This window comes from Pavona decussata, unplaced genomic scaffold, assembly GCF_977016875.1.
Source record: "Pavona decussata unplaced genomic scaffold, jaPavDecu1.1 SCAFFOLD_6, whole genome shotgun sequence".
NCBI classification, from domain to species: domain Eukaryota; kingdom Metazoa; phylum Cnidaria; class Anthozoa; order Scleractinia; family Agariciidae; genus Pavona; species Pavona decussata.
The window spans coordinates 4,311,456-4,337,732 of NW_028145430.1; the positions used below are offsets into that span (position 1 = coordinate 4,311,456).

Below are 26,277 nucleotides of genomic sequence, written 5' to 3' on the forward strand. Positions count from 1 at the left end.
TTTCAGTTTAGATTTAAAAATATTTAAACTGGGCGAAGACTTGACTTCTAAAGGTAAGGAGTTCCATAAAAAGGGAGCAGCTACTGTAAAAGCTGTAAAACCACAAGACTTAAGGTTCCATTTGTTTTGTTTTAAAAGAAATGCAGAAGACGAAGGAAGCTTTCTATTTGGTTCATAACGTTGGATCATTTCATCAATGTAGACAGGGGCAAGGCCGTTTAGAGATTTAAATGTCAAAAGAAGAATCTTGAATTGAATGCATTCATTAACAGGGAGCCAGTGCAGATCCATCAGGATAGGGGTTATGTGGTCGTGTTTCCATATACCAGTAATAAGGCGCGCAGCGGCGTTTTGAACATACTGAAGCTTGCGGCAATTATAACTATCTCCTGTACTTGGACTACGTGAACAAAATCACATGAATTCACCTGATTATTCACATAGAAGCTATGAAGTTCGACTGATTCGAACGAAATATTCTTATCTTAAAAAATATTTTAATGTTTTAACGTTAATCCCCAAATTACAGTTCTTTTTTGGCCTGCAGCTAGGGTCATGTAAATTCATAGAAAGTCAGGTATGTTATGGCATTAAGGACGGTGCCTCCTTTTGCTACTGCGCACCTTTGGGATGATCCGAGGAAATTACGGTTTCTTAATGGCAGTGCGGGCTAAAATGGAGATATTTGTGTGCGATTTCTAACTATGCTGGTAAAAAATTGGTGGTAACCGCGCATTTTTCCGAGATAGTTAAGAGCCATTGTCAGTAACTTTCGAGAATCCAGCGTTCAAAAAAAGTCATGTAATGTGAGTAACGATTGCAGACAAGCAAGAGCATTTCTTTATATCTGTAGTTTTCAGTGGTGTTATCCGGTTGTGATTGAATGAGTCAAGTAGTCAGTAACAATGTTGCACTATTCTTCAGTATTTTCGTCAAACACACAGAAAAACAAAGCCTGATTGGCCGGTGCATTTATATAGATGGGCATACACCAAATGTAAATATGGCGGCCCTCTCGGGTGGCCCGGGTCTAGTTGCGGGTGGAAGCGAGACTATTGAGGCTGGCTTTTCCCTGTGTTTTTGATTGTCACGAATGGCTGCTTCACATGCGCTCACAGAAGACGATACTCCTGGAGCTTCTCTTCGAGGTCGATCACCTGCCACGCTAAAAAATGAAGAACTTTGTTTCTGGCTAAAATGTAAGGCGATAAATTGAAAGGGCTGAAAACAAAAGCACAATCAGTGAAAAGGGAGGATGCTCGTGCTTCGACCAGTTCGCGGCGATTTCGCGCCTCGCTTGCCTTGATTGCGGTAACCAAAGTTTAAAAACGATCTTATCTTCTGTTCTGTTTAGGGTTGAGGAATATATCAAAGAAGGTCGAGATCAAAATATAGTAGATGCGGATCCTGACTCCTTATATACAAAGCGCAAGGAACGCTTCGATAAAAACAAAGATAAGAACTCCGGCATTTCCGCAACTCAGCATCCCTTGAGTTTCCCATCAGATGGCTGGTCTGCAGATATACGGCGGATGCCCTTTTTTACCGGCGCCGAAATGAATGACCATATTTCACAGTCTGGAAAGAGAATTGATCCGAAAGCGACAACTTTCCTGAATGACGAATATTTAAAGGGCATCTCCGCAGCAAGCGGTCTCACTGCTATCACAGCTTTCGGAAGAATGATGCTCCACACAACTTAAAAAAAGTTGCATTGTGTATTTTTAGTATGGAAGGGAAACATGCTTCATTCTCCTGCGTTGCTTGGAAGGTTGGTTTTTGTAACCATATATTAGCACTCTTGATGAAGATTTGCAAATTCTCATTATATGAATGTAAAACCGTTCATGAACTTAAAAACGAAGAAGACATGCAGCCAAAGGAAGCATGTACTTCCTCTCTACAGAAGTGGCATAGGAAGGGAAGAGGAGACTCTATAAATCCACAACCAGCAATGGAAGTGCTTGTAGCAAAAACCTACCTGGAGCAGACCAGATCATCAGCTCCAGAACCTGGTGTCAGATGTACACTTTATGAGGCAAGGAATAATATCCGGGGACAAAAGGCAGATGAAGAGAAACTATTGGCAACCTTGAAAGAATTGAACCCAAATATGGCTCTAGCACAGATTATGACCCCAAGGTCTGATTCTATTCCCTTAGTGGAAACCTAGTTTGGCAGAAGTCCACAAGGCTCGTATGCTAGCTATCAACTTGCAGTGACCAAAGATAATTGTAAAGTGTTTTGTGACATCACGCCTATCCCAAGAGGAAACCCTGCCAACCACGGTGAGCACATTGTGACATATTTGAGATTTCCCCTATCAAGTCAGTCTAATGAACAGTTTCAGATACCTGCTGATCTTTCAGAAGCAGAAAAATCACTGTTAAAGAGTCTGCAAGTTGATGAAGATAAACTGAATGACATTGAAATTAAAACACGCAGCCAATCAGAGTGTCCTGAATGGAAGTTGGAAAGGAAATTCCGATTTACTGCCTCCAATTTTGGTCTTATAAGGGACAGAAAAAGAAACCATGAATCTTTAGTAAAAAATCTTATAAATCCAAAGCCTTTTTCATCATAATATACAAATCATGGACTTCAATATGAGCCAATTACCTTTGAACAATACCAGAATAATATGTCCTCTATTAACAAGCTAGTGAAGGTTTTTAAGTCAAGACTTGTAATAAGCATGGATGCCCCATCCTTGTGTGCATCGCTAGATGGCAAGGTTATTGATCCTGGATGCTCTGATCAATTTGGTCATTCTGAGGTCAAGTGTCCAGAAACCAAGTACTTAGTCACCCCCCTGGATGCGTGCTCCGATAGTAGCTTTTTCATGGAAGAAGTCGATGGAAAGCCTTAACTTAAACGCACCCATAAATACTATGTCCAAGTGCAGGGGCTGATAGGTGTGAACGGGGCAAAGTGGTGCGATTTCATTGTGTACACCAGTAAGGGAATGAGCATCGAGCGAATTTGATTTGACGCTCAAATTTGGAACAGTTTAAAGGACACATTGAAACTGTATTATTTTAAACACTTTCTAGCTATAGCAGCTAGAGAACCAAGAGCATAAGGCAAAATCACTGGTATAATATGCATGTTTACTACACAAACACTGCACAAATGCGAAACCTTTTTGGTTAACAGAACATTAAGTGTTATAATAAGCCCTACCATCAAGTCAATTTTACTGTTGTAGTTCATAATTATTTTTGGTTTTGAATTTTTCAAACCATTTTGATTTATGATTTTGTATGTTTGTAAATATCATGTTTTAAACACAAAAAGTGACAAAAACAAAACTGGTTTGAAAAATAGTTAAACTAAAGATAAATGTAAACAACAACATTTACTTAGTAAAATAATAAACATAAGCAGATCATGTGATATTAGATATGAGTGGATCCTGAGTGTTGCACAGGAAAGCACAAACAGACCACATTTGGTTTACAAAATTAAATAAATTCAGAGGAACAACTCCATTCCAAATTCGGAAGTTCTTGATCTTGTTAAAGGCCCTTTCAACGTGTATCCGCAGACTGGTAATCTGCTGTGTCCTAACAACATCTTCGGCAGACATTTGAGCATCACTGCCTAAAAAGGGTGGGATATTCAGACCCTCACCAAGGGGCAGGATGTCTTGTATCTGAAATCCCTTGTCTGCCATTGCAGCATCACCATCATCAAAGGATTGGGACAAAAATCCACTCCGCAAAACAATTTCACGGTCAGAAATGCTGCCGGTATAAAGCTGACTGCAAAATGTAATCCCCCACTTGGTGCAATTCTGACAAGTCCTTTCAATGTCACATGGTTTTTGTACGAGCTGAAAAGTTCAGAGTTCAAAAGGAAACTACTCGGCATTTCGCAAAAGACTTCTGTGCAGTCAATGATGACTCGCATTGATGGAAATTTTTCTTTAAAATCTGCAGGCATAGTTGCCTGAACAACTGACTTAGAAGGCCAAATGCACATCTGGCCAAATTTCAGATACATGAAATTAATCCATGGCACAAAAAGCCTGCTTATGGTGGACCTTGCAACACCACAGAAGTGAGCTAAATGGCGCTCGGAAAAGGCTCTTCTCAAGCGGCATAACACAATAAAAAACTCTTCAACTGGTTTGAGCTTTCGTGGGCGTCCTTTCTTTGCAGGTGTAATGTTTTCTTCATCATCATCAGAGTCCACATCATAAAAATCCTCTGGTACATCTTTTAAGGTGCTTCCTTGACGAATGTTTTCTCCATTTTCACCAGGATTCAAAAAGTTACGTAAGGCGAGGAAAGTAGCATAATTTGCAAGGCCGGTATAAAAGTTGATGTCAGCGTCTGATGGAAAGCGTTCCAGAGAAAATAATCGGGCCGAGATAGCCTCGTTCTGTTTCTCTAACTCGTCCAATTTCTTTTTGAGCTCAGTGTTTTGTTGTCGAAGTTTTAACTTCTCCTCTTCCAGTTTTCTCGATCTTTTTCGGCGCAGTATCGTTTGGCTCAGTATTTTGATTATTTTCACTATCAGAGGCAGATGCCGTCAACTCAGGAAGTGATTCCGCCGTGATATCTGTTTCGCTCAACTCGGTGTGAGAAGATGTGGATGTTGTTGCAAACAATTTCTTCTTCTGAGGCAGAGGCTGTCTTTCCAGAGGAGCTTTTTTTTTTTCCTCTGAGAAGGCACGGACCAAGAAAATCTGGTTGGAACGCTTCCGGCAACCACATAAGCCCGTCCATTGAATGATTTTCTTAAATCTTCTTGTCTAAAATGCAGGGAACAAACTTTTGTTCCATCGACAATCTTAAACTCCTTTCCTTCTTCACGGCGAATTGCGTGAATCCACTGTTTTCTCCTCGTAGGAGTGCGTGGGAATTCAAAGAAAGAAACTTTCTCTCCTGTCGGCATCTTTCCTTTCTGATTGCATTCAGGGACACAACAACTCATAACCATATCGAAAAAGCGTAAAACATAACGACTACAAAACACCACTCGATGGACTTGAAAGACGCGTTGTCAAAACAAATACGAGGCCTCACCAGCCTCGCTTCCATGCAACTGGACCCGGGCCGCCCGAGAGGTCGGCCATATTTGCATTCGGTGTATAGAGAAGATTTTGTGTTTCTTCTTTCTGATCATAAATGTATACAGAGGTAAAACAACAGGCACTTTTCATCCATGTGGCAATTTGAAAAATGGCTGATGTTTACATTTATGTCGGTGCACGATTATTTCAGTTTTTTCTATGGTGGAGTTTACTCGTAATATTTTAGGCTAATTCTGTTTTAGGTCACTTAAAAAGGGAGCATTTCGTTTTCTAGCTTAAAAATAACGGTAGTTTGGAAGTGTAGCATGATATGAGAGAGAGGGTATTAATTTCACTGATTTCAAGTTATTTCCCCTGGAACGGCTCTTTCATCTCACTTGAACGGCTCAAATATAACCTCGAAAATTTCACCTGAAAAGGGGTTTCGACAAAACGCTGACCCCCGGGACAGCTTACCCCCTAACTGACGCCCTCAAAAAATCACAGCGGAAAACAAAAAAAAAATTAAATTAAAGTTATAAAGTTAACCTGCAAGATGAAACAGCGTAAATGAAGAGTGAGTTACCACTCAATTTAACGTTTGACTGTTGACTGTTTTCACGAAACAACATCTGGAGACAATTCCCACGGTAAAATACAGCAGAAATAGATTCCAGGTCCCGCTCTGGTTCGTTATTCCCATGCTGACGGATTCCCTCGCTGGCGATGTTGGGTGAGTAGTTTATTTTGATTGATTTATTTATTTTTCAAAATTTCTCCGTAAATTTTTTACAGCCCTCATTTTCCTACTCTTTTAGGGAAGTTGTCTCACTGCTGCGAATGAAAATCAAGAGAGAGCCCTGAGCATACAAGGCTGCTGTTAACCGTTTCTTACTTTGCCTTTTCCTGTTATTTAGCGTTCACGTATACACATTTGTGGTCAAATGACGTACAAACTAAAAGTATTAGAAATGGCTTATAACGAAAAACCTTACAAAATTACCCGACGCATTTTCCTGAAATCATGTGTTACAGCTAGTCTATAACCCCTTTCCCAAAACGACGGATTGTTTGACCTTGTTGTACTTTTGTCCGAATGCCACAGTTCGCCTGGCCTCCTTGTAATGCAATTAAGAAACGAAAACAATTTGCTCCTGTCAGAGAATTGACTTTCGAACATGTTTCGATCATCGGCTTTTGAAGCTTACTGAAGTTTTTTTAAAAGTTACCTAGTGGAACTGGGATTTTTTTTTCGAACAGACGCTCGATTCTTTGTTTTATAAATTCGAAAATCTTCTGTCTAGCGGTGCCTTTGGCAACTTGAATGGTTGTGAACTTCATGATGATAAAGCCCTTTCAAACTATTTTGGTCACAACGAGAACTGCGTGCACCGGAACGTTGGTTTATGGGGAGAAACAGGCGTATCCGTTCCTCATGATTTGTGTTGCATTCCGTCATCTTGGAAATTTCAGGTTGGTTTATAACTTTAATTTAACATTTTTTGTGTTTCCCTGAGAGTTTTTGAGGGGGTCAGTTAGGGGGTCGGCGTTTTGTCGAAACCCCCTGAAAAGAATCATTTGATAACTTAATGCTAATATGGGGAGCACTCAAGTTTAAAGCTAGTTATTTACGTGTATAAAAGCATGAAATGAAACCAGCGACCTTGGCTTTTATCTAAAAGCTTCTGTGAACTGTATTGACACGTTGCAAAGTAACAGGAGGAACATGAAGTACTGAAATGGCGAATTGTGTCAAAATGCATTCCACACATCTTGACCTAGGGTGCTCACTTTTCACGGGCCAAACTAAATATTTTAACATGATAAATAAGAAAAATTGCCCGTTCAAAAAAGTTATTTCATTACCAGTGTATTCGTATACCCTCGATGATATTGTAATTTGAAATATTTGTATTCTTTACATGGACAACTTCAGATGAAAGAATGTTCAGGTCGAGATAAGATATAGTTTGGAAGCAAGCACAAGGGATGTAAAAACGATTGTGAAAGTATCAACTCGAGAAAACGTTGCTTTCTCATGCACGAGAGTTTTGAAAATATACTAATTTGCATAATTTCAATCGGGCCATTAGGCACGTTGAGGCCGATTTTGATCTTTCCCAATTTTTGCTAAAATAAAAATTCGCTGGAATTTTTAAATATTATTTTTGAAAATGGTTTACCAAAAGGGTCTTTTGTGGCAAATAAAAAGAAATTCGAATTTTTGCTTCTGTCGCCGGATTCTTGAAAGTTACTGACAACGGCCCTTAAGCTTCAATTTGGGAAAAAATGCCATACTGGTTTTGTATTGTAGTGCTTTGTAGAATAATCGTTGCTCAGATTCCTCTGAAAAATGCTTGGTTACCCAATTTTCTTTCAGGATTCCAGTAGCCCTTGCTAAGATCTCCTTTTCCTGCTTAGTCATAAACCGCACAAAAATATATCTGTATTAGTAGGCACTGTCCTTTAAAGCCGTCCAGTGAGTTGAGAATATCCAAATGGTGCTGCTCACTGACAACAGCTATGTTACCGGGCAAAGAACAAATATCTGTTCACAAGAACCGCACTGTGACTGTATACACGGTTGCGTGACTGTATACACGGTTGCTTTCCTGGTTTGGTCTACCTTGTACTGACGGTTTGCCACAAATGACTCTCAGTTCCCACTGGATAGGATGCACCCCAATCATCCTTGGTTATTGTTTGTACGATCTCTGCCCCCTGACCTGTAACTTGTATTAGTAGTCTTCCCCAGGATCTCCTGACGCTATTGCCACTATGGAACCTTCTCCAGTCCAATTCTTTAAAATTCCTCAGAACCTCTAAAGGCTCAATATGTCCCCCCAAAATGGGGATTTTATGAAAGCTGTGCTCACACCCTCCATACATTTAACTGTAATTTGATCCTGGTAGGGATGGAGAAATAAATTTGGGAATTCATGTCAGCATAGATACATACCATACTTTCTGATAAAATCTTTGAAATGTTATTCCACTTAAAATGAAATTGAAAATAAATTGCAGTAACTAAGTTCATTTAGAGGATACGAACATCAATTCTGTTGGATCCTATCCTTGATAGAGAAAAATGAGTTTTAAATTGTAGTAACAACTTGTGCATGTAGTTAGAGGATGAGAACATTGATTGTTTCTCTTTGATCCTATTCTGGGTCAAGAAAAGTGAGTTTATATTATTCATAAATGAGAGGTGTTGTAGAATTGGTATTAAAAAAGGCTTTTAACAGCATCATGATCTTAAACAAACAAATGATAGAAATCTCTTAAGCACGTTACAGAAATGGAAGAACGGCTTGTAGCTTGAATGAGACTATCTGCACCTCCTTTCCCCTTCCTGCATTGGCATCTGCTATCAAAACTGGTATTTGTACATTAGAGTGAGTGAGCCCTGAGACCAACCAATGGAAAATTTCTGCGTTAAGAACGTGGATGATAGTTATTTCCTTGTAACCAGTAAGTCCCCCCCGCACACGCAGACACATAGTACAGCTGTTATTGTCCAAAAAATAGCGGAATTGTTCACTTTTGTGATAAAAGCATGAAACTTTGCATGATTACTACTAACCATGAAACAAACAATTTCTGATATGGATCCAAGTTAAGCTCTAGACTGGAGATCTGCGCATGTCATGAAATTTCCAACATGAAAACGAGGCTGACATCAAATTACCTTAAAACGAGCCTCAGAGTACGAAAATAAACATGGAACTGATATATTAGTAACATATGTGGTAATCTGTGCTAGAAAAAAATTAAGATGTGATCACGTGACCTACTATTATTTTACGACTTTTTCGCTCGGGTGCCCTGTTGTGGAATGTCAAAGATGGAGGCATGGCGCTTTAACTAACACAAATGAAATCCCAGTTATGGTTCTAATATTTTAATGACAAGGCATAGCTTTTTACATGTTTCTAACCGTGAAAAGACCTAAAACCTACGCGTGCATTATTAATAAATCATCTCACATTGCATTTTAGAGTCTAGGTGGCGGTCAATAGCAGCCGCAGCTGTTGAAACAGCTGTCGTCTACGGTTGTATTTTGATTCTCGGTTGAGTCTCTTATCATGTCGCTGTTGTGTTACTAGTTTTCTACGCTGTCAAATCAGCCTTGTAGCTATTTAAGTTACTTGTGTTTATTTTTGGCTGATTAGATCTTTTACAGTTCCTGCGTATACTTGCGGCATTTCCGTTCGCGGGTCCTTTGCAGTTTATTCTGTTATTATCATCAAAATGATTTTTCACGAAAAACGCCTTGAACCTTTGTGATGGGTTTGCTGCATTTTTGATACGCCTGGTTCTCGATCCTTACTTATTGTTTACCCTTTATGCCTTTATTCAACTTTAAAACTGAAAAAAAGCTGGGGACTAGTTCTCATGCTTCTAGCGGTTTCCAAGATGGCAGCTGTGATGTTTGGATACTTACAGTCATTACAGGTAAGACATCTTTTCTCGTCATTGCTAGCTTAACAGGATAAGTTCATGTTATAGTTCAAAAACGAATGAATGCTTTTGAGATATTTTTGACATAATTGCAGTTATCTTAGTAAATGAGAAAACACAAAACTCAAAAACACAATGATGAACAGATGACAAAACCGTTTGTTCCAAATATAAGACTTTTATCTCGTGTTGATCATATTCAAGACGTTAACAGATATTGTCAAACATGTTTCTGTAACAAGTATTCTGTTGAGATTGAGTCGCCCTGGATTGGAAACTGTACATTATTTGTCAAACCAAGACTGGAGAACCCTTGCAATGTCCTGCAATTTCAAAAAGGAAAGACGTCGGAGCAAGCTATTCGTTATTTGCTAGAAACTTAGAAGACTTTCAGAAGATTGGCTCCGTTCCTGCAATTGCAAATTTCAATGTTGAAGAGCTAAGTGGTGGTCCGGGAACAGAGCAGACCCTCACAGAGAGAAAGGCGTCATGGCACAAGATATGTAGAAACAGTTTAGCAATGCAAATTTAGAGCGTGCAAAGAAATGGAAATATGATAGTGAGAACAAAGAGGAAAACAACCTCCTTGTAACAGAAAGTTCTGCCAGCCCCGTCAAAGCCAGGCGTTCCAGCCTTCCAAGCAACCAGTTCAGCAATCACTGCTTTTTTTGTGATTCAAGTGATATCCAAGCAAATCTACATGCTGCTTCCACCCTTGAGGTTGATAGAAGAGTTAGAGAATGTGCATCTCTTTTGAATGATAACAGGCTGATTGGCAAGCTGGCATCGGGGGACATGGTAGCAACAGAGGGAAAGTACCATACGAAATCCTTAGTTGGGCTGTACAATCAAGCTAGGAAACTGAAATTGTCGGTTAACTCTGAAAACACTCCATCATATAAGCCTATAGATATAGAGGAGCTTGCATTTCCAGAACTTGTTGCCTTTATCGATGAGAGTCTTGAGGTTTAGGAGCCAGCTGTGTTAAAGCTATCAGACCGTGTGAAGTTCTATTCTTCAAAGTTGAGCGAACTCGGCGGAGAACAACCTGATAGGATCAATGCCACAAGATTGAAGACCCGTGTGCTGACAGCCTTTGCTGATCTTACAGCACATGCCCAAGGAAGAGGTGTTCTTTTGATCCTTAGCCAAGAAATCGGCGATGTCTTACTCGAGGCCAAGAATAGGGACTCAGAGGCATTTTGCTTGGCAAAAGCAGCAATGATTGCAAGGAGGGAAATTCTGCAGGTGAAAAACTTTTTCAATGGAACATTTGTAACCGAATCCCAGACAGATGCGGTTCCAGCCTTGCTTAAAACATTGTTAGATATGATAATGAGAGGACCAACGACCAAAAGGGATTCCGCGGAGAGCCAGGCGTGCCTTACTGTTGCTCAATTGATGGGTTTTAACACCATATCTCGATTTCGAGACAAATCAGGCAATGCTACTGGTACCATTCACCACACTCACCATGTCAGAAACAGGGAGTGCCCATTGCCCATATATGCAGCGCTTAAGATCCATGGAGCAACCAGAGAAAAATCACTGATTGATACCTTCTACAAGCTTGGGATGTGCATATCATACGACAGGCTCCTATCTATCTCTACCGACATAACTAACAGCGTTATTGATAGATATGATAAGGACGGTGTAGTATGCCCTTCCAAGCTACGTGATGGTATATGTACAACCGCAGTCATAGACAACATTGACCATAATCCAAGTTCTACCAGCTCACATGACTCCTTTCATGGCATTGCAATCTTCCTGGTCAAGCATCCAACCGCCGAAAAGCCAGGAACACACAGAGCCACTAATGTGTTCGATCCTGATAAGAGCTTGACGTCAAAGAAAATTGCCTTGCTGCCGTCTTACTACACTGACGTACCACCTTTAACTCTTCCTTCTACAAACATTGTTGTTCCCGACACTAGTGTTCGATTGGATTCTATACCAGATCGTGATGCGACCTCATACGACAGTCATCCAGAAGTAGATTGGTTGGAAAACACCAGGCAAGTTGTTACTGAGAAAGAGCTAACAAAAGAAGACATCGTGTCCTGGGCAGCGTACCGGGCTTCAAAGTTATCACTATCATCTCACCAGCCAGCATTAATATTGTTGCTGTCGATGTTTACTGAGAACGCCCACTCTCTCGCCATGATTGCACATGCCATCGATGTCATCAGTTCAGCCGTTAAGCACCTGAATCCCTCCCAAATACCCGTTGTTGCAGTTGATCAGCTGTTGTTTGCTTTAACGAAGCAAATTCAGTGGACAGTTGGTGGTGCGTACGAGGAGAGTCATGTAGTTGTCATGCTTGGTGAATTGCACATTGAGATGGCTGCTTTTAAAGCTCTGGGGAAGTGGGTTCTTGGAAGCGGATGGCCAGAGGCGCTGACAAATGCGTCAGTGGCATCACCAGGTGTTGCTGATTCCTTGCTAACAGCAAGTCATATAACGTGAACAAGACGATCTCATCAAGTGACAGCAGCTACTCTCCATATGCTGATGAAGAAAGCATTTGAAGAGTACATATCTGAAGAGAGTGATGGGCCGGCCAGACCATTTGAAGAATGGAGAGACAAGAAGATGAAGAAGTGCGCGCAGTTTCTCTACTGGGCCAGTGTGCTAGATTTGGAACTTGTCTGTCTCCAGCTTGTGAGAGCGATCCGCGAGACTGATTTTTCATTGTATCTCAAAGCTATATGAGAGTTACTTCCATGGATGTTTGCTCTGGACAGTCATAACTATGCAAGGTGGCTATCTGTGCATTACCTCGACATGTGCAACCTTCCTGCTAAGTATCCAGGTGTATGTGCAGAGTTCCGTAACAGCTCTTTCGTAGTACACAAGACAAAGAGTTTATTCTCATTAATCGCCCTAGACCACGCCCATGAGCAAGTCAATGCCATTGTGAGAGGTGAAAGAGGTGCTGGTCGGACTGACCAAAAATCCTGTTTCACCTAAGAAGGTGGACGGTCGCTGGTCCAGAGCTTGCAAGAATGGTTAAGAAATTTGAGGGAGTAATCTCCGCTAATGAAAGCCAAAACCATCATGAGAACAAACCAGCCGTCCAAAGTGCCTTTGCTAAAGATGTTGTCAACCTGGTGTCCTCTTTCGAAGAGCTTGGCAGTCCGTTCAAGGAGGTTGGAGAGGATCTTACAGCCCTTCTCTTCACACAAAAGACATCATGAATGAAGAGGTTGTGCGGACCGTTAGAACCGCAAGACAGCTAGGAGAGCAACAATTTGAAGCGTTCCTTAAAGAGAGGCTTGAAGACAAAACAAAGCTTTTAACAGACGCCCTCAAGAAGAATAATCTTCCTACATTTAACGCCCGAGAGAGGAAAGTCGTGTCGAAAGATAAGGCTAAAATAACGGTGCTGAAGAAAGACTGTGCCCTGTTCTCAAGACGCTACATTGCCTGTCAAAACCGTGACGGAAACCATGAAGACTTCTTCAAGTTCAAAAATCAACCATGGCCGCCTTCACTGTCGCAGATGGAAGAACTCAGAGGAGGAACCAAAGCGGACCTCGTAAAGTGCTTGTTGGATGCCTCCAGCCAGACAGAAGCTGAATGAAGCTGTTGCAGTCCAGATGCTCCAACGAACAGCTGTGAGCACCTTTGAATAGTACTTCAACTCCATATTTGTGCCTTACATCCTGAGGCAGCTAGAATATGTGAAGAGGCTGGACATTGTGTGGGACATCTACAAAGATGTCTCCCTAAACAAAGCGGCAAAGGAGAAGCGAGGATCAGGTCACAGGAGAAACGTTTTGCTGTCTACCCGAATACCGTCTGACTGGAAGGGATTCTTAAGAGTTGATGACAACGAAGATGAGCTCTTCAAACTGCTAACAATCAAGGTGAGTGTGTAAAACCAATGAGCAAACCATGTTATTCATTTTGTTAGCAAAACACTAAGTTTTATATTTACTTTCTAGGTGGTTTCACTACAGCTTCCAGTGGGAAAGACAGTCTTTGCAACACATGGTGAAAATGTGCTTACGTCTGAGGACAGGGCAGATATGAGTGCTCTTGCGCCATGTAATCACGAAGAAGCTGATTCAAGAATGATGATTCATGCACTCGACGCCAGCCTGCATGGCCATCGATGACTGAAGATACGAAGCAATGATACCGATGTTGTTGTGCTTGCCATTTCCATTGTTCCAACTCTCCCATAAGATGAGCTGTAGATCTCCTACGGTTCTTCCAAACAGGTCCGTAACCTTCCAGCGTGCGCCATAGCTACATCCCTGGGTCGAGAGAAAGCAGGTGTGTTACCAATGTTTCACGCATTAACAGGGTGCGACACAGTTTCCTTTTTCAGTGGGAGAGGAAAGAAGACGGCGTGGGATGTGTGGAACGTGTTCCCACAGCTTACTCCTGTTCTTAAAGAACTGCTGATGTTGCCAGAGGATATTGATGATACGTGCATGTATGTCATTGAGAGATTTGTGATACTCTTATATGACTGCACGAGCAGCCTCAGTAAAGTCAATGAAGTCAGGCAAGAGCTTTTCTCAAGAAAGACAAGATCCCTTGACAACATCCGTCCCACTCAAGCATCCCTACTGCAACATGTCAAGAGAGCTGTCTTCCAAGGTGGATTTGTATGGGGTCAGACCCTGTGAAAGCAGCCTGTACTACAATGTCCATCTAGATGGGGATGGCAGCTTGAAAGTAATCGCTGGGTGCCTTATTGGACGACACTCTCCCAAACCAAGGACTCCTGCTATGAGCTCATTCGGTGTGATTATAAAGCTGGGTGTCGAGGATGCTGGAAATGCTTGAAAGCCAATCTGAGCTGCACTGGTTTGTGCAACTGTGGAGGCAACTGCAACTAACTGTTCATGCTCACAATGTGTAACCTATAGAAAAACGTTAACGTTGACTCTTGTTCCATATTTCTCACCGAGAGCATTGCCGTAGTTAACGAGTTTTGACCAGCTATCTCAACAGCTGCCGCCGCTATCAACCGCCACCTAGAGCATCCGATCAACCCTCGCGATTAAGAAAAGCCATGTGAAGCTATACAGAATTACTGTGTTTCCTAAGCAGTTACGTAATTACACGAGTCTAAAATGCAATGTGAGATGATGTATTAATAATGCACGTGTAGGTTTTAGGTCTTTTCAGGGTTGGAAACATATAAAAAGCTATGCCTTGTCATTAAAATATTAAAACCATGACTGGGATTTCATTTGTGTTAGTTAAAGCGCCATGCCTCCATCTTTGACATTCCACAACAGGGCACCCGAGCGAAAAAGTCGTAAAATAATAGTAGGTCACGTGATCACATCTTAATTTTTTTCTAGCACAGATTACCACATATGTTACTAATATATCAGTTCCATGTTTATTTTCGTACTCTGAGGCTCGTTTTAAGGTAATTTGATGTTAGCCTCGTTTTCATGTTGGAAATTTCATGACATGCGCAGATCTCGAGTCTAGAGCTTAACTTGGATCCATATCAGAAATTGTTTGTTTCATGGTTAGTAGTAATCATGCAAAGTTTCATGCTTTTATCACAAAAGTGAACAATTTTGGACGATAGCAGCTAGACTAACACTCCACTGAGAGGAATAGCTTGTGGATATTTTGGACATCAGCCTTCCATGAATTTTTTCTAGTCTCAGCAGCAGCTGTTACTGTTTCCTGCAATAATTTTGACTGTCATCATGTTACTGTATATTACCAGTGGCTAAAGAATAAAACACCATTTACATGACTCCAAAACAATTTGTGCAAGTTAGGCCAAGGACCAATTGAATCGGTCCATGGCTTTATCTTAACTGTAAGCTAAGACTGCAGATAACACTTTGAGCCCCATCGAGGTGTCAATTTTAAATATTTGTAGTACCGCGTCATCCCACTTGTTGATTTCCAAAGTGCATGCATATAGAAACATAGAAACTCTGACCCTGGCATTCTTGAACATAAAAAAGATTATTTGAGTGGCTGTTCGCGCGAGGACAGTCTATCATGTCTGACTTCCCAGGATTCCCGCCAATTATGCAAGTAGAAACAAAACTAAAGCCTCGCATAATTTACTGGATAACAATATATTGTTCAAAATGCTAAAACTGACATCTTAACAGCATTTACTAAAAAATTGCATGTACATAACCAAAACGGAAATAAAATTGACTCCACAGTAACAATACGGCCTTATAACCGCAATCCCTCATGAAAACACAAGATCTTTCCTCAGGAAAGGAAGCGAGTGCGCAATTACAAGAAGCCCAAAATCTCCACTCTCTATCCATAATGAGAACTTAAAGGCCAATAATGCAATGTGGTGTGAAAATATACAGTACTTCAAAAATATGCATACACATAATATAGGTTATATACATGAAGAACAAAATATTCAGTTTAGCAAAATGTTCTGTTGGTGTAGTCCATTTTTTAAAGTGGCACATAGTTCTATCAGCGAGAGGCATTTTTCCGGATTGTCACAACAAGCCAATTTTGCTGCCTTCAGCGACTCTGCTGTTGCTGTTGGAAGCAAAACCAGCACGTCCAATGCCATTTCCCAAAGTAAAAAATGTCAGAGGCCACACTTTGGGTGCCTCTGCCACAAACAATTTTGGGAGTGATGTGCCGGGATTGCTTCCAGCAAGCTGTTTGGCCAGATGCAGACAGACATAACTTGCTTTGCGTCTGCAATAAACCGTGATTTGCCAAAGTCAATGATCACCGGGTTGTAGTGATCTTTCTGTTTCTCCAGCACAACGTTATTGGCTTTTAGGTCATTGTGCGAGATACCACGTCGATGTATCTGCCAAAGACCTTTTGCGGTTTCTTTTAGAATTCTCAGCCAGCTGGGTTTGGTGAGAACTGGATGACTAGACGAAAGGGCTCGCTTTGTGTGATGATTCCAAACAACAGTGGCAGACATGGATGATCGCCTTACTGACTGATCATGGTTGCCTTGTGGCGAACTTCTATCCTTGCGTTGTCCAAAGACGTCTTTTCTCTAACCTTGTACTCCTTGATGGTAACGATGTATCCTCTATAGTGAGCAAGGCGGCATGACCCAAAAGTTCCGGAGCGAAAGAACTTTTCAGAGTGTATGATTTCCGCAAGACGAATTTCGTTTATCACTGGGCTGGCACATCTCATGTGCGATGGACCCTTTTTACCTGTTTCTTTGGTCTCAGCCTGCCTTTCTCACAATGCCACGACTTTTGCGGTGTTCCTTTCACTTCCCTCATGCGATGGGGGCTCCAAGAAGCAAAGTTTTCGTTGACAATTATAGATGAAACATTCTCGTTCAGACCACAAGATTGTGACATACTTGTAACCAGCCAAAAAGAACTTGTGTTTTTCTGTACAGAAAATTCGGAGAGAATTGTCCTCGCACTACTTTGTTTTCGCTATGTTATAAAATAATTTCTTAAATTTTCCTGCTCTGGTAAAGACATAAATGTTAAGAGAATTCCAAAACTAAGAGCAAATATATAGTTAAATAGACGGGAAAAAAACGTATAGGCCAACCTCTGACTGGTCCAGATGGGTTTAATAAAAACGACGTTTCGGTCGTTCAGCCTTCTTCAAGTTAAAAATGGTTATTTACATTTAAGAGGGCTAGTAGAAGCTGCATATATACAAGAGTAGTATTTCCGAGATAACACATGTAAGTCCGATTACGTAAGACAACAAAGCCTAATAACTAACTTAAGAAAAAGGTGACTATTAACACAAAAGTTAGCAAGGCTAGGGTTGCGTAATCGCAACTAAAATAATGAAGGTAGACAATAGAAAAGGGTAAATATTAACTAACTAACAAGAATCATGATAATTAACAGTAGCTGTAATAGTCCAAACGTACATGCCATGGTGAATCAGTTGCTATAGTGGATTCTTTTGTTGGATTTAAATTCACGCCTTTTGTTTAGGCCATGCGGATACAAGGTGAAAAGCTGTCCCGTCGAATAAGCCTCCCTGGTGAGGGAGCATCTTATTCAAGCATCTTATTCAAGCATCTTATTCTCGTATTCTTCCCTACTAAGGATGACAAACCGGGAACCCTTATCTTAAATTCTAATAACATTGTCATTGGACCTTAAATTACGAGTAGCTAACCTCTCCTCCTTAGTAAGAGTGTCTCTTGATTTCTGAATATTCTTGGGATCAAGGATCTCTTGTTTAACATTGTTGATGAAAAGTTCCACTGCGGGATAGATGGATTTCGAAGGCATCCAATTGCTTGTGGAAGGTGCCGGTGGAAGATTTGTATTGGCACTATGAGTAACAGCTGCGTCTCCTTTAAAGTTACGGAGTTTACCGTTTACCAATTACATTAATTCACTGTATCCCACGATCAAGTTTGAATTAGTTTACTCCGAGAAAAGTTTGAACGTCCTTGACCTCACGCTACACCTTGAGGGAGGGTACATTTCCACGGATATTTACGCCAAACCCACTGATTGCCATCTTTACTTGCCCTTTTCTAGCTCCCACCCTGATCACTGTAAAAGAGCTATTCTCTTTGGGGTTGCCCTTAGAATTAAGCGAAATTGTTCCAAGGAAGAAATGCTTAATAAAAGATGCATTGAATACAAGGGTTATCTGAAACATCAAAATTACAACACAGAACTAGTTGACAGGCAATTTGAAAGGGCCCTTGAAATTGAGAGGTCGGAAATTCTTAAGAAAAAGGAGAAGACTAACAAAAAAGTCTTCCCTTTGGTATTAGATTTCAATCCCTTGCTTCCAGATGCTGGCAAAATCATTAGGAAACATTTGCATATTCTCAAATCTTCGCCCCACCTCAGGGAGATATTTACACCTAAGTCTATTTTTCCCGCTTTCCGCCGCACTAAAAATTTGAAAGAGCTTCTTGCACCTTCAAAGTGTAAACCAGTTAATTATTCCAACAGCGACAAGTCAGAAAATGGCTGTTTCAAATGTGGAAAGAAATGCGATCTTTGCAAAAACTTTCTTATTGAGGCTCCTAAATTTAAGAGTTTCGCCACGGCACGGGAATACCATTTAACCCAGAAAGTAGGTTGCTCCTCCGAAAATGTGATTTATTTGGCCTCTTGTAACAAGTGCAATCTCCAACATGTCAGCTCCACATCTACTGCTTTTAAAATAAGATGCCGTAACCACAAATCAGCTATGCTTACCAATACGAAAACCTGTGAGCTTGCCATGCATTTCAATCATACCGAGCATAGTATTTCCGATATTAAGTTTATTGTTATTGATAAGATCAGTAATTTCAGAAGCCTGTTACATTTAGAACAATTGCTGCTCACCAGGGAAGCTTATTGGACGGCACAGCTTTTCACCTTGTATCACCGCATAATTGGGATTTCCACATTATGTCGGCGTTAGCCATTTTTTACCTGATGTCGTTAAACACTTTTTAACATATCGTCTGTTCTTTTTCTGATTTTGTAAATTTCCTTTCGTGAACTTACTCCTTAATGTGGTATCTAACGAACGAGTGAAAAAAAAGAAATTTTGGAAAATCCAACAACTTTTAGTTTACAGTTCCCTTAAGGAGGCCATTTACATTAACAAAAAAAAACCTTTTCTGAATAGGGATGAGTGACTGGACTTCCCCGACAATTATAACTATCTCCTGTACTGGGACTATGTGAACAAAATCACATGATCTCACCTGATTATTCACATGCAAGTGATGAAGTTCAAGTGATTCAAACGAAATATTCTAATCTTAAGAAATATTTTAACGTTTTAACGTTAATCCCCAAATTACAGTTGTTCTTTTTTGGCCTGCAGTTAGGGTCATGTAAATTCATAGAAAGTCAAGTGTGTTATGGCATTAAGGACGGTGCCTCCTTTTGCTACTGCACATCTTGGAATGATCCAAGAAAGTAGGGTTTCTTAATGGCAGTGCAGGTTAAAATGGAGATATTTTTTGTGCAATTTCTAACTATGCCGGAAAAAAATTGGTGGTAACCGAGCATTTTTCCGAGATAGTTAAGCTTCAATTTGGGAAAAAATGCCATACTTGGTTTTGTATTGTACTGCTTTGTAGAATAATCTTTGCTCAGATACCTCTGAAAAATGCTTGGTTACCCCAATTTTCTTTCAGGATTCCAGTAGCCCTTGCTAAGATCTCCTTTTCCTGCTTAGTGATAAACCGCACAAAAATATATCCGTATTAGAAGGCACTGTCCTTTAAGGCCGTCCAGTGAGTTGAGAATATCCAAATGTTCCTGCTTACTGACAACAGCTATGTTACCGGGTAAAGAACAAATATCTGTTCACAAGAACCGCACTGTGGCTGTATACACGATTGCTTTCCTGGTTTGGTCTACCTTGCACTGACGGCTTGCCACAAATGACTTTCAGTTCCCACTGGATAGGATGCACCCCAATCATCCTTGGTTATTGTTTGTACGATCTCTGCCCCCTGACCTGTAACTTGTAGTAGTAGTAATCTTCCCCAGGATCTCCTGACGCCATTGCCACTATGGAACCCTTGGTGACAAGATCCTTCACGAAGGATCGCTGCTCTCCTGTCGCCCCTTGTTACTCTTGTTGCTGAAAATCCCTCTGATTCAAGTTGGTCGTCTTCCCCAGGCTGTATCCAGCCCTGATTCAAACAGTCCTCATAATCGTTCCTCATAATGCAGTTGCAGTAGCAGGATAGTAACAGACTCTTGATTTTCAAACCATTTTGGTCGTCAGTGGCCATAGTGCTGTGTATATGTGGACTCCCTTTAATCTGCTTAAACCTTCAGCCGTGCCTATTTCTTTGATACTGTTCTATATAGGAAAAGATCCTCCTTTTAATCCCACACTTTGTGACCTGTAGCCGGTGGAGCTGGGCTTGGTCAAGTATTGTTTCGCGTTATTGAATAGATTGTACGCATTCTGGATAACAACTTGTTGCTTAATTAGGGACTTTACGCAAACACGACGCCGACGGCAACGAAAACGTCAATAAAGAAAAGGCTTAATGAGCTAAACAATGCTGTGCACGTGCATTTTAAATTTTGGTACATTTCTTTGCTGTCCTCTGCAAAACAACAACGTGAAATGCCCAAATTCAACGTTTTTTAGAGAGCGTGAGCACATGACAGTAAATTTTCATTCTCTGTGCTGACTTGAAGACTGTTCCCGCCAGTTTTGTTACTGGATAGTTCGACCACATTGTAGAAGTTGAACGAATTGGAATAAGCGCAAAGTAGTGCAAGTAACAGGAACTTGTATTTTCAAGTGCCTTTTTCGTTGGCGTTGCCGTCCTGGTTACATAAAGTCCCCATTATGGCCAGCTTTGCTTTGTGCTTCAGGTTAGTGCCTGCTCCATCCTGTGGACCTTTTGCATGTGACATTTCAAAAAATTTAGGGAGAGTCAAGAAACCAAATCAGCGACTAAATAACTCACATCTCTCATACAGTGACAGCTCTTATACTTAGAAGCACATCCATCTGTCCATTCATGCATAACCACGATAGGATAGTTTATATTTTTGAGGTAGTCGGCCACAATTGCTCTGCATCCATGAACTGAGTCATGGTCATGCTTTATATCTGGAGAAATAACAAACAAATGTTCAGTTATAATCTCCGTGGTTTGCTTGGTGCTCTCAATTCCATCCATTTCTTCGATTGCACGATGGTGATGGATAGTAACGTGGATAGAAGCCTGAGCTTGTGAAAAATAAAGCGACTGAATCTGGTCCTGGTATTGACAGCTGTAATTTTCGGGGTAGTCTTGAACGCTGCAAACGTGCTGGAAGACTGTCTACAGTTTTTTTCATTTGTTCCAGCTGCCATTTTGCTTGGAACTGATGTCCAGGAAAAGAATTGAGAAGAATTTTAAAGTAGGCAAACATCTCTTCTGCTGTTGTTTTCTTTGTTACTATCTTTAGTCACCGTTTTCTCCTGTAGTTGTAAGAGCAAGGTATTCAAACGGCTCCCAATTCACTTTAGAGGCCGAGATGCTTTTGTCTTGTTCCTCTGACATGAGTTTCAGATCTCCAGTTCCACATTCTTCACACTGGCGATCGATGCAAGATAAATGGTGATATGAGGCATCTCCTTATTCGCACATTGTCTTCAACTAGATCAGTCAGATGTTCGTTTATTGGAAATTTCTCTGAAACCCATACACGCCTTGAATAGCATCTGAATCTCAACATGGACATGGCAGCAGCAACATTCTTGTCTTACCACTATGACATAAAATGGTTTGGGATTCTCAAAGGCTCTCTGTCCCATACCGACGTTGGGGTACATTTCTTTGAAGTCTTTCTACACCTCTGTCTGGGTTTTCTCTAAGACGTGTTTTTCATGGGAAACATACTGGCTTGCCCTGATGCGCTTCCTTTTCATGTCTTTCTTCTTGCCTGTTGTGCGTGATATACCTGGTCTACTCCAAAATTCTTGAGCAAGCTTTTTGTGCTCATCAGGTATTGCATCACAACGTGTACATCCCATAAGGCAGCTTTATCACAAAGAACACGATTTTCTTGCTGTACACTCATTGCCACACAACGGTTGATGTTTAAGGCATCAGCTAATCTTCTACGCATGTTTCCTTGAACAATGCTGGTACCACATGGCATCGAAAGACCAACATGCGTAGTGGTGCGATCTCCACCACATTGCTTGTGTTGTGTACTATCTAAAGCTGTTGATATGTCATTGATCACCGCCTTTGGGAGTCATACTTGTTCTTGTTGTTCAAGCGTGTTAAAGGTGATTGACTGTGACAGAGATTTCCAGGTGTTTAGACCATTCAGTAATGCCCTGAGAACTTCGCTGGATTTTTGAGGTGATTGCAGTAAAGCCTTTTTCGCGTTAGCGATCGCCCATTTTTTGCCATTCATGATGGGAATGAGGTATCTGGTTCCGCTGGTTCATCATTTGAGTCGCTTTTGTCATCTGCCACTGGAATTATGAGTTATTGGATTTTTTGCTGTTTTGAGATGTTTTCTTTGTTTTTTTCATAGTGCAATTTTGAGCTCTCTCGACTGGATTGTTTTTTCCTTTTCTGGCCACTGCTTCATGAGCTCTGCCTTAGATGCATCCAAACATAGATACAGGAATGACTGAGTGAAATATTCGAAATCTATGGACCTTACAGATCGCCCTCTCCACATGTAGGCAATGCCTTGCAATTGTTTGAGTTTTGACATCATCTTCAAATCCAACTTTATCTTTTAAAAAGGAGGGAATGTTCAAATATAAGTGAAGTTTTTTTAATTCATCGTGGATATCAAAACCTTCGTCAGCCATTAAAGAATCCCCCTTCTTTATTTCACTAACTGTTAGTTTCAAACCAGATCTCTCTCCAGATCTCACTGATGGATCCCTCATAAAGCTGAGATATAAACATGATTACACTTTTGGAATCAACACCAAGACGGCATTTCAATGTTGTGTGAGATTTTTATGTACTGTAACTTTCACTGTGCTTCTGAGGTGTTCTCGGAACTTCAATCTTAAGTTCAGTTGCATCAATAATGCAAATGTTGTTCAGGTACTTTTCCAAGAGTTCCACAGGTGTGTTTTGCAAAATAATATCTCTGTGTGGTCATATTTTGAGGCTTCCAGGTATCACATAAACATAGTTAATCCAGGTAAGAAATGTATTATTAACCATACTTTCACTGATACCAAATCTTTCTCCTAGATCAACGATACTGAAACCCATTCAAAGTCTCATTAAAACAAGAAGGTCCTCCTCTACTACCAGTTTATGTGCTGTATGGCACGTGAAAGTAGACTCATTGTGTTCTTCTTGATCGTTAATGTCGTCTGGGTGATCAAAATCACCATCAAACAATCTTTCTGTATCAATGACGCTGTTTTTTCTAGCTTCACTATCCCAGTAGATTAACAGTTTTCTATCTAGGTTTGGTAGTACAAACTGTAGCATGTTCATAAACTCACCATGAGAAAACTGAATCCAGTAAAGTGAGTAAACAATTTTTCCTCTATTTAGGTGCGGTGCGCTTTGAAAGCAAATGAGCTGCAGAAAACTTATGCGAGCAGGGAATTCGCTCAGAGTCATCAGAGGTAGTGCACACGTCATTCTCAAACGGCTGTGTTTTCCTGGAAACTAAAATTATGTCACTGTTTGTGTTTGTGACGTCTCCTCCTTCATCGTTGAAATTTGTACATTAAGGTCAATACCAAAGATGTTAGAAAAAAATACAAGCAAAAGAGCTCCAATTTAAATTCGTGCTTCATGAACAGGATAAGTCTACATATCTCAGTGTTAGACCTGCACTCGCTATTCCCTTTTATTACCCAACTCATAGTACTACCAATAATGCGCGAAACAAATAAAATTTGCTGCCATAATGGCACAGATAAAGGAGGAGAAATCAGGTATCCCATGAGTCTCCGCGAAAAATTATCGACTAGAAGGTGTCAAGTATCGATGCGAAGGCGAGCACGCAGTCCGAAATCGACTGAATTTCAAGTGGCTATTTTTCCTTATTCAGGATCTGAGAATGTAAGTTAAATCGTTTTGTGTATTGCTTTGGCAATAAAGTTCAAGCTTGCACTACAATTTCGCAGCTAATTTGCCTAAGAATAAAGAAAAACATACAATTGTTTGGAGTGGTATGCATGATCGACTCGCTTTGTTTGTTCGCGGCTCTCAAATGCTTGACCCAAATTTGACCCTAGCGAGTTCAATCCTGGGTACATTAGCGTGAAATCTTGCTTGTTGTTGCTCGAATAGTATCTCCTTTGAATTTTATTCAAGGTCCCCTAAAGTCCCCATGTTTTGAAGGAATTTGTGTTCGTTGAAGTTTGCCTAAATTGGCGCCAAGCATGTAAACAACTGAATAATGCTGCCTTTGAACGATCACTCGTTTTCCGGGTTTAAATGAACAGTACTTTAAGCCTATTCTGTTCGGTTCTATTTGTGTAAGGACATCAAGTGGTGACGTAAATGCTTCCTTTTAAGACGATATTCAAGCAAACGGTAAATGCATGGAAGAAGTCGAAGAGGAGTTGAGTGGCAAGCGGCCGTTCAATGTTTCTGATCGCACTAACAAGCAAAGAAGCCACTCTCGCAAGTCTTTTGGAAAACTAACGTGTCCCATGACCATTAGAAACCGACAACAGGCTAAGTTTGACGAATTGACATAACTCTGACTGTCTAAATCTAAGCAATTCACGTAAAGCAATGGTGACGGAGAGGGCAGATCAGCGTTCACTCCGAGAAGCCCCATCGCAAATGTGAGATCGCGTATCAACATCGAGTTGATAATATAGTTGGAAGCGAGGCATTGTGGGATACCTGAATTTTCCTCCTTTGGCACAGATAGTTATTTGCAGAGCAAGAGCACTGGTTTGGAGGCTATTCGTACAGTAGAAAACAGATTTGCTAGCATGTGTGCGCTCATTACATCATAATTTTCTTGCCATTTGTTAGAAAAGATTAAGTTGCATCACAAATATCTTGTTTTGTTTTGGAACGTAGTATCACTGTATGTTTTTATAGGTTGTATTCTATGTTGACTTTTCCTGTGAGTTCGTTGAAATTTGCCAGTTTATACCCATGCTTACAGTAACTCATTAAGATAATTCATTTTTACCCACATATTACTGAACAATTTTTGTTCTTAACTGTTGTAGTGTTCACCTCCATAAGCTTTACGAGACGGATTAATTAAGAGTTTAAAAGGATCTTCAATACTTCTGTTTAACTTACTTAGTGCACACAGCTGTGTGCGAACAATGGATATGCAGTATACAAAAGCGCTTTTACTTACAAAACTTTACTTTAGCAAAATGTAAAAAATAAAACATGTTTTATAAAACTGGCAGGAAATAAGCCAATAGCAAGAAAGCGTTATTTCACTACAACTGCCACAATTCAATTCTTTTTTTTACTTTTTTACTAAAATTTTGCAATCCAGGAGCGGAGCACATAGCAAGAACAAAAGCAAGAACAAGTAAAATATCTGATGGATTCCGGTGCTGTGGAAAGATGATGTTATCGCGCAAACAGCCTACTTACCTTGACCATTGTGCAAATGCCGGCCTGGCCTTTAAGCCATATACACTTCTCCCCTTAAGCTCTTCGGGGGCAAAGAGAATTCTCATCAGGGAACAACAAAACCTCCCCTTGGTTTTTGACTTCGAAGCCACTCTGATCAGTTCTCCTTTTGTTAGCTAACCTTTGGGGAGGAGATAAAGGTATAGGGCGAGGGCTGGTGAGGGCAAGTGCCCTTTTGCTGGGATCCTGCTCTTCCTCAGGTGATTACCGGTAGAGTTGGTTGTGCAGTTTGCTGCAGCCATTGTCTTTCAACTTGATTGGGTAGGTGTGGTATTTGATAAGGCATTTGGTACTTGGGGTCGCAGAATAACTGATGTTGTGGGTGGCATAGCAGTTGAATGGGTGGGTGGCAAGACAAGTGGCATTGTGAGTAGTATGGTAGCTGGCTGGGTGGATGGGAGGGAAGTTGGTGGGATGGCTGGTAGAGGGCAGCGTGCTAGTTGGCTGAGTTGTGGCAGGTTGAACCGAAGGTAGGGAAGCTGGCAGGGTGGGTGGTAATATTGGTGGAACTAGAGGAGGTAAGCAGAAGGGTAGAGAAGGTGGTAGGGTAAAGGGCAGGTTGGGTGGTAAAGTGGATGGTAGAGGGGTAGGGAATAAACCCAATTTTTTGGTACAAACCCCTGGAGGAGACAGTATTTGCTGGAGGAGTTGATTAGTTTAAACAGAATTCGTTATTAGGGCAGATAATTTCGAAGAATCAGTAGCAGCTGTAGGAGTAAAAGCTGGAGGACTTGGGATCTACCTCATCAGTTCCTTGATGTTTTCACTAATA

The 26,277-nt window shown here is 40.8% G+C and overlaps 1 protein-coding gene and 3 pseudogenes across 2 annotated transcripts; 2 read left to right on the forward strand and 2 right to left on the reverse strand.

Annotated features, from left to right (window-relative positions):
• The first annotated feature begins 1,093 nt into the window (after positions 1–1,093).
• LOC146489285 (uncharacterized) lies at positions 1,094–3,082 on the forward strand (annotated as a pseudogene).
• Positions 3,083–3,133: 51 nt separating this feature from the next.
• Positions 3,134–7,710, reverse strand: LOC146489286 (uncharacterized; annotated as a pseudogene).
• An 836-nt stretch (positions 7,711–8,546) lies between these two features.
• LOC146489287 (uncharacterized) lies at positions 8,547–15,069 on the forward strand. 2 transcript variants are annotated; one of them, XM_085107638.1, is made up of 2 exons: positions 8,547–11,771; positions 13,162–15,069. In XM_085107638.1, the coding sequence occupies exons 1-2, from the start codon at positions 10,703–10,705 to the stop codon at positions 13,290–13,292; spliced, it is 1,200 nt and encodes a 399-aa protein (XP_084963764.1). In that variant the 5' UTR covers positions 8,547–10,702; the 3' UTR covers positions 13,293–15,069. The 2 variants fall into 2 exon arrangements, with proteins under 2 accessions (XP_084963764.1, XP_084963756.1); XM_085107630.1 differs by having other exon boundaries at positions 8,548–11,789.
• A 6,649-nt stretch (positions 15,070–21,718) lies between these two features.
• LOC146489288 (uncharacterized) lies at positions 21,719–24,675 on the reverse strand (annotated as a pseudogene).
• Between the last annotated feature and the right edge of the window lie 1,602 nt (positions 24,676–26,277).

Excerpts from the sequence above, each read along its gene's own strand:
- LOC146489287 (XM_085107630.1), top strand. The coding sequence starts at position 10,703 with ATGATTGCAAGGAGGGAAATTCTGCAGGTGAAAAACTTTTTCAATGGA. Across the intron at positions 11,790-13,161 it reads TGGTGGTGCGTACGAGGAGA|CTAGAATATGTGAAGAGGCT; the intron begins GTCATGTAGTTG and ends ATCCTGAGGCAG.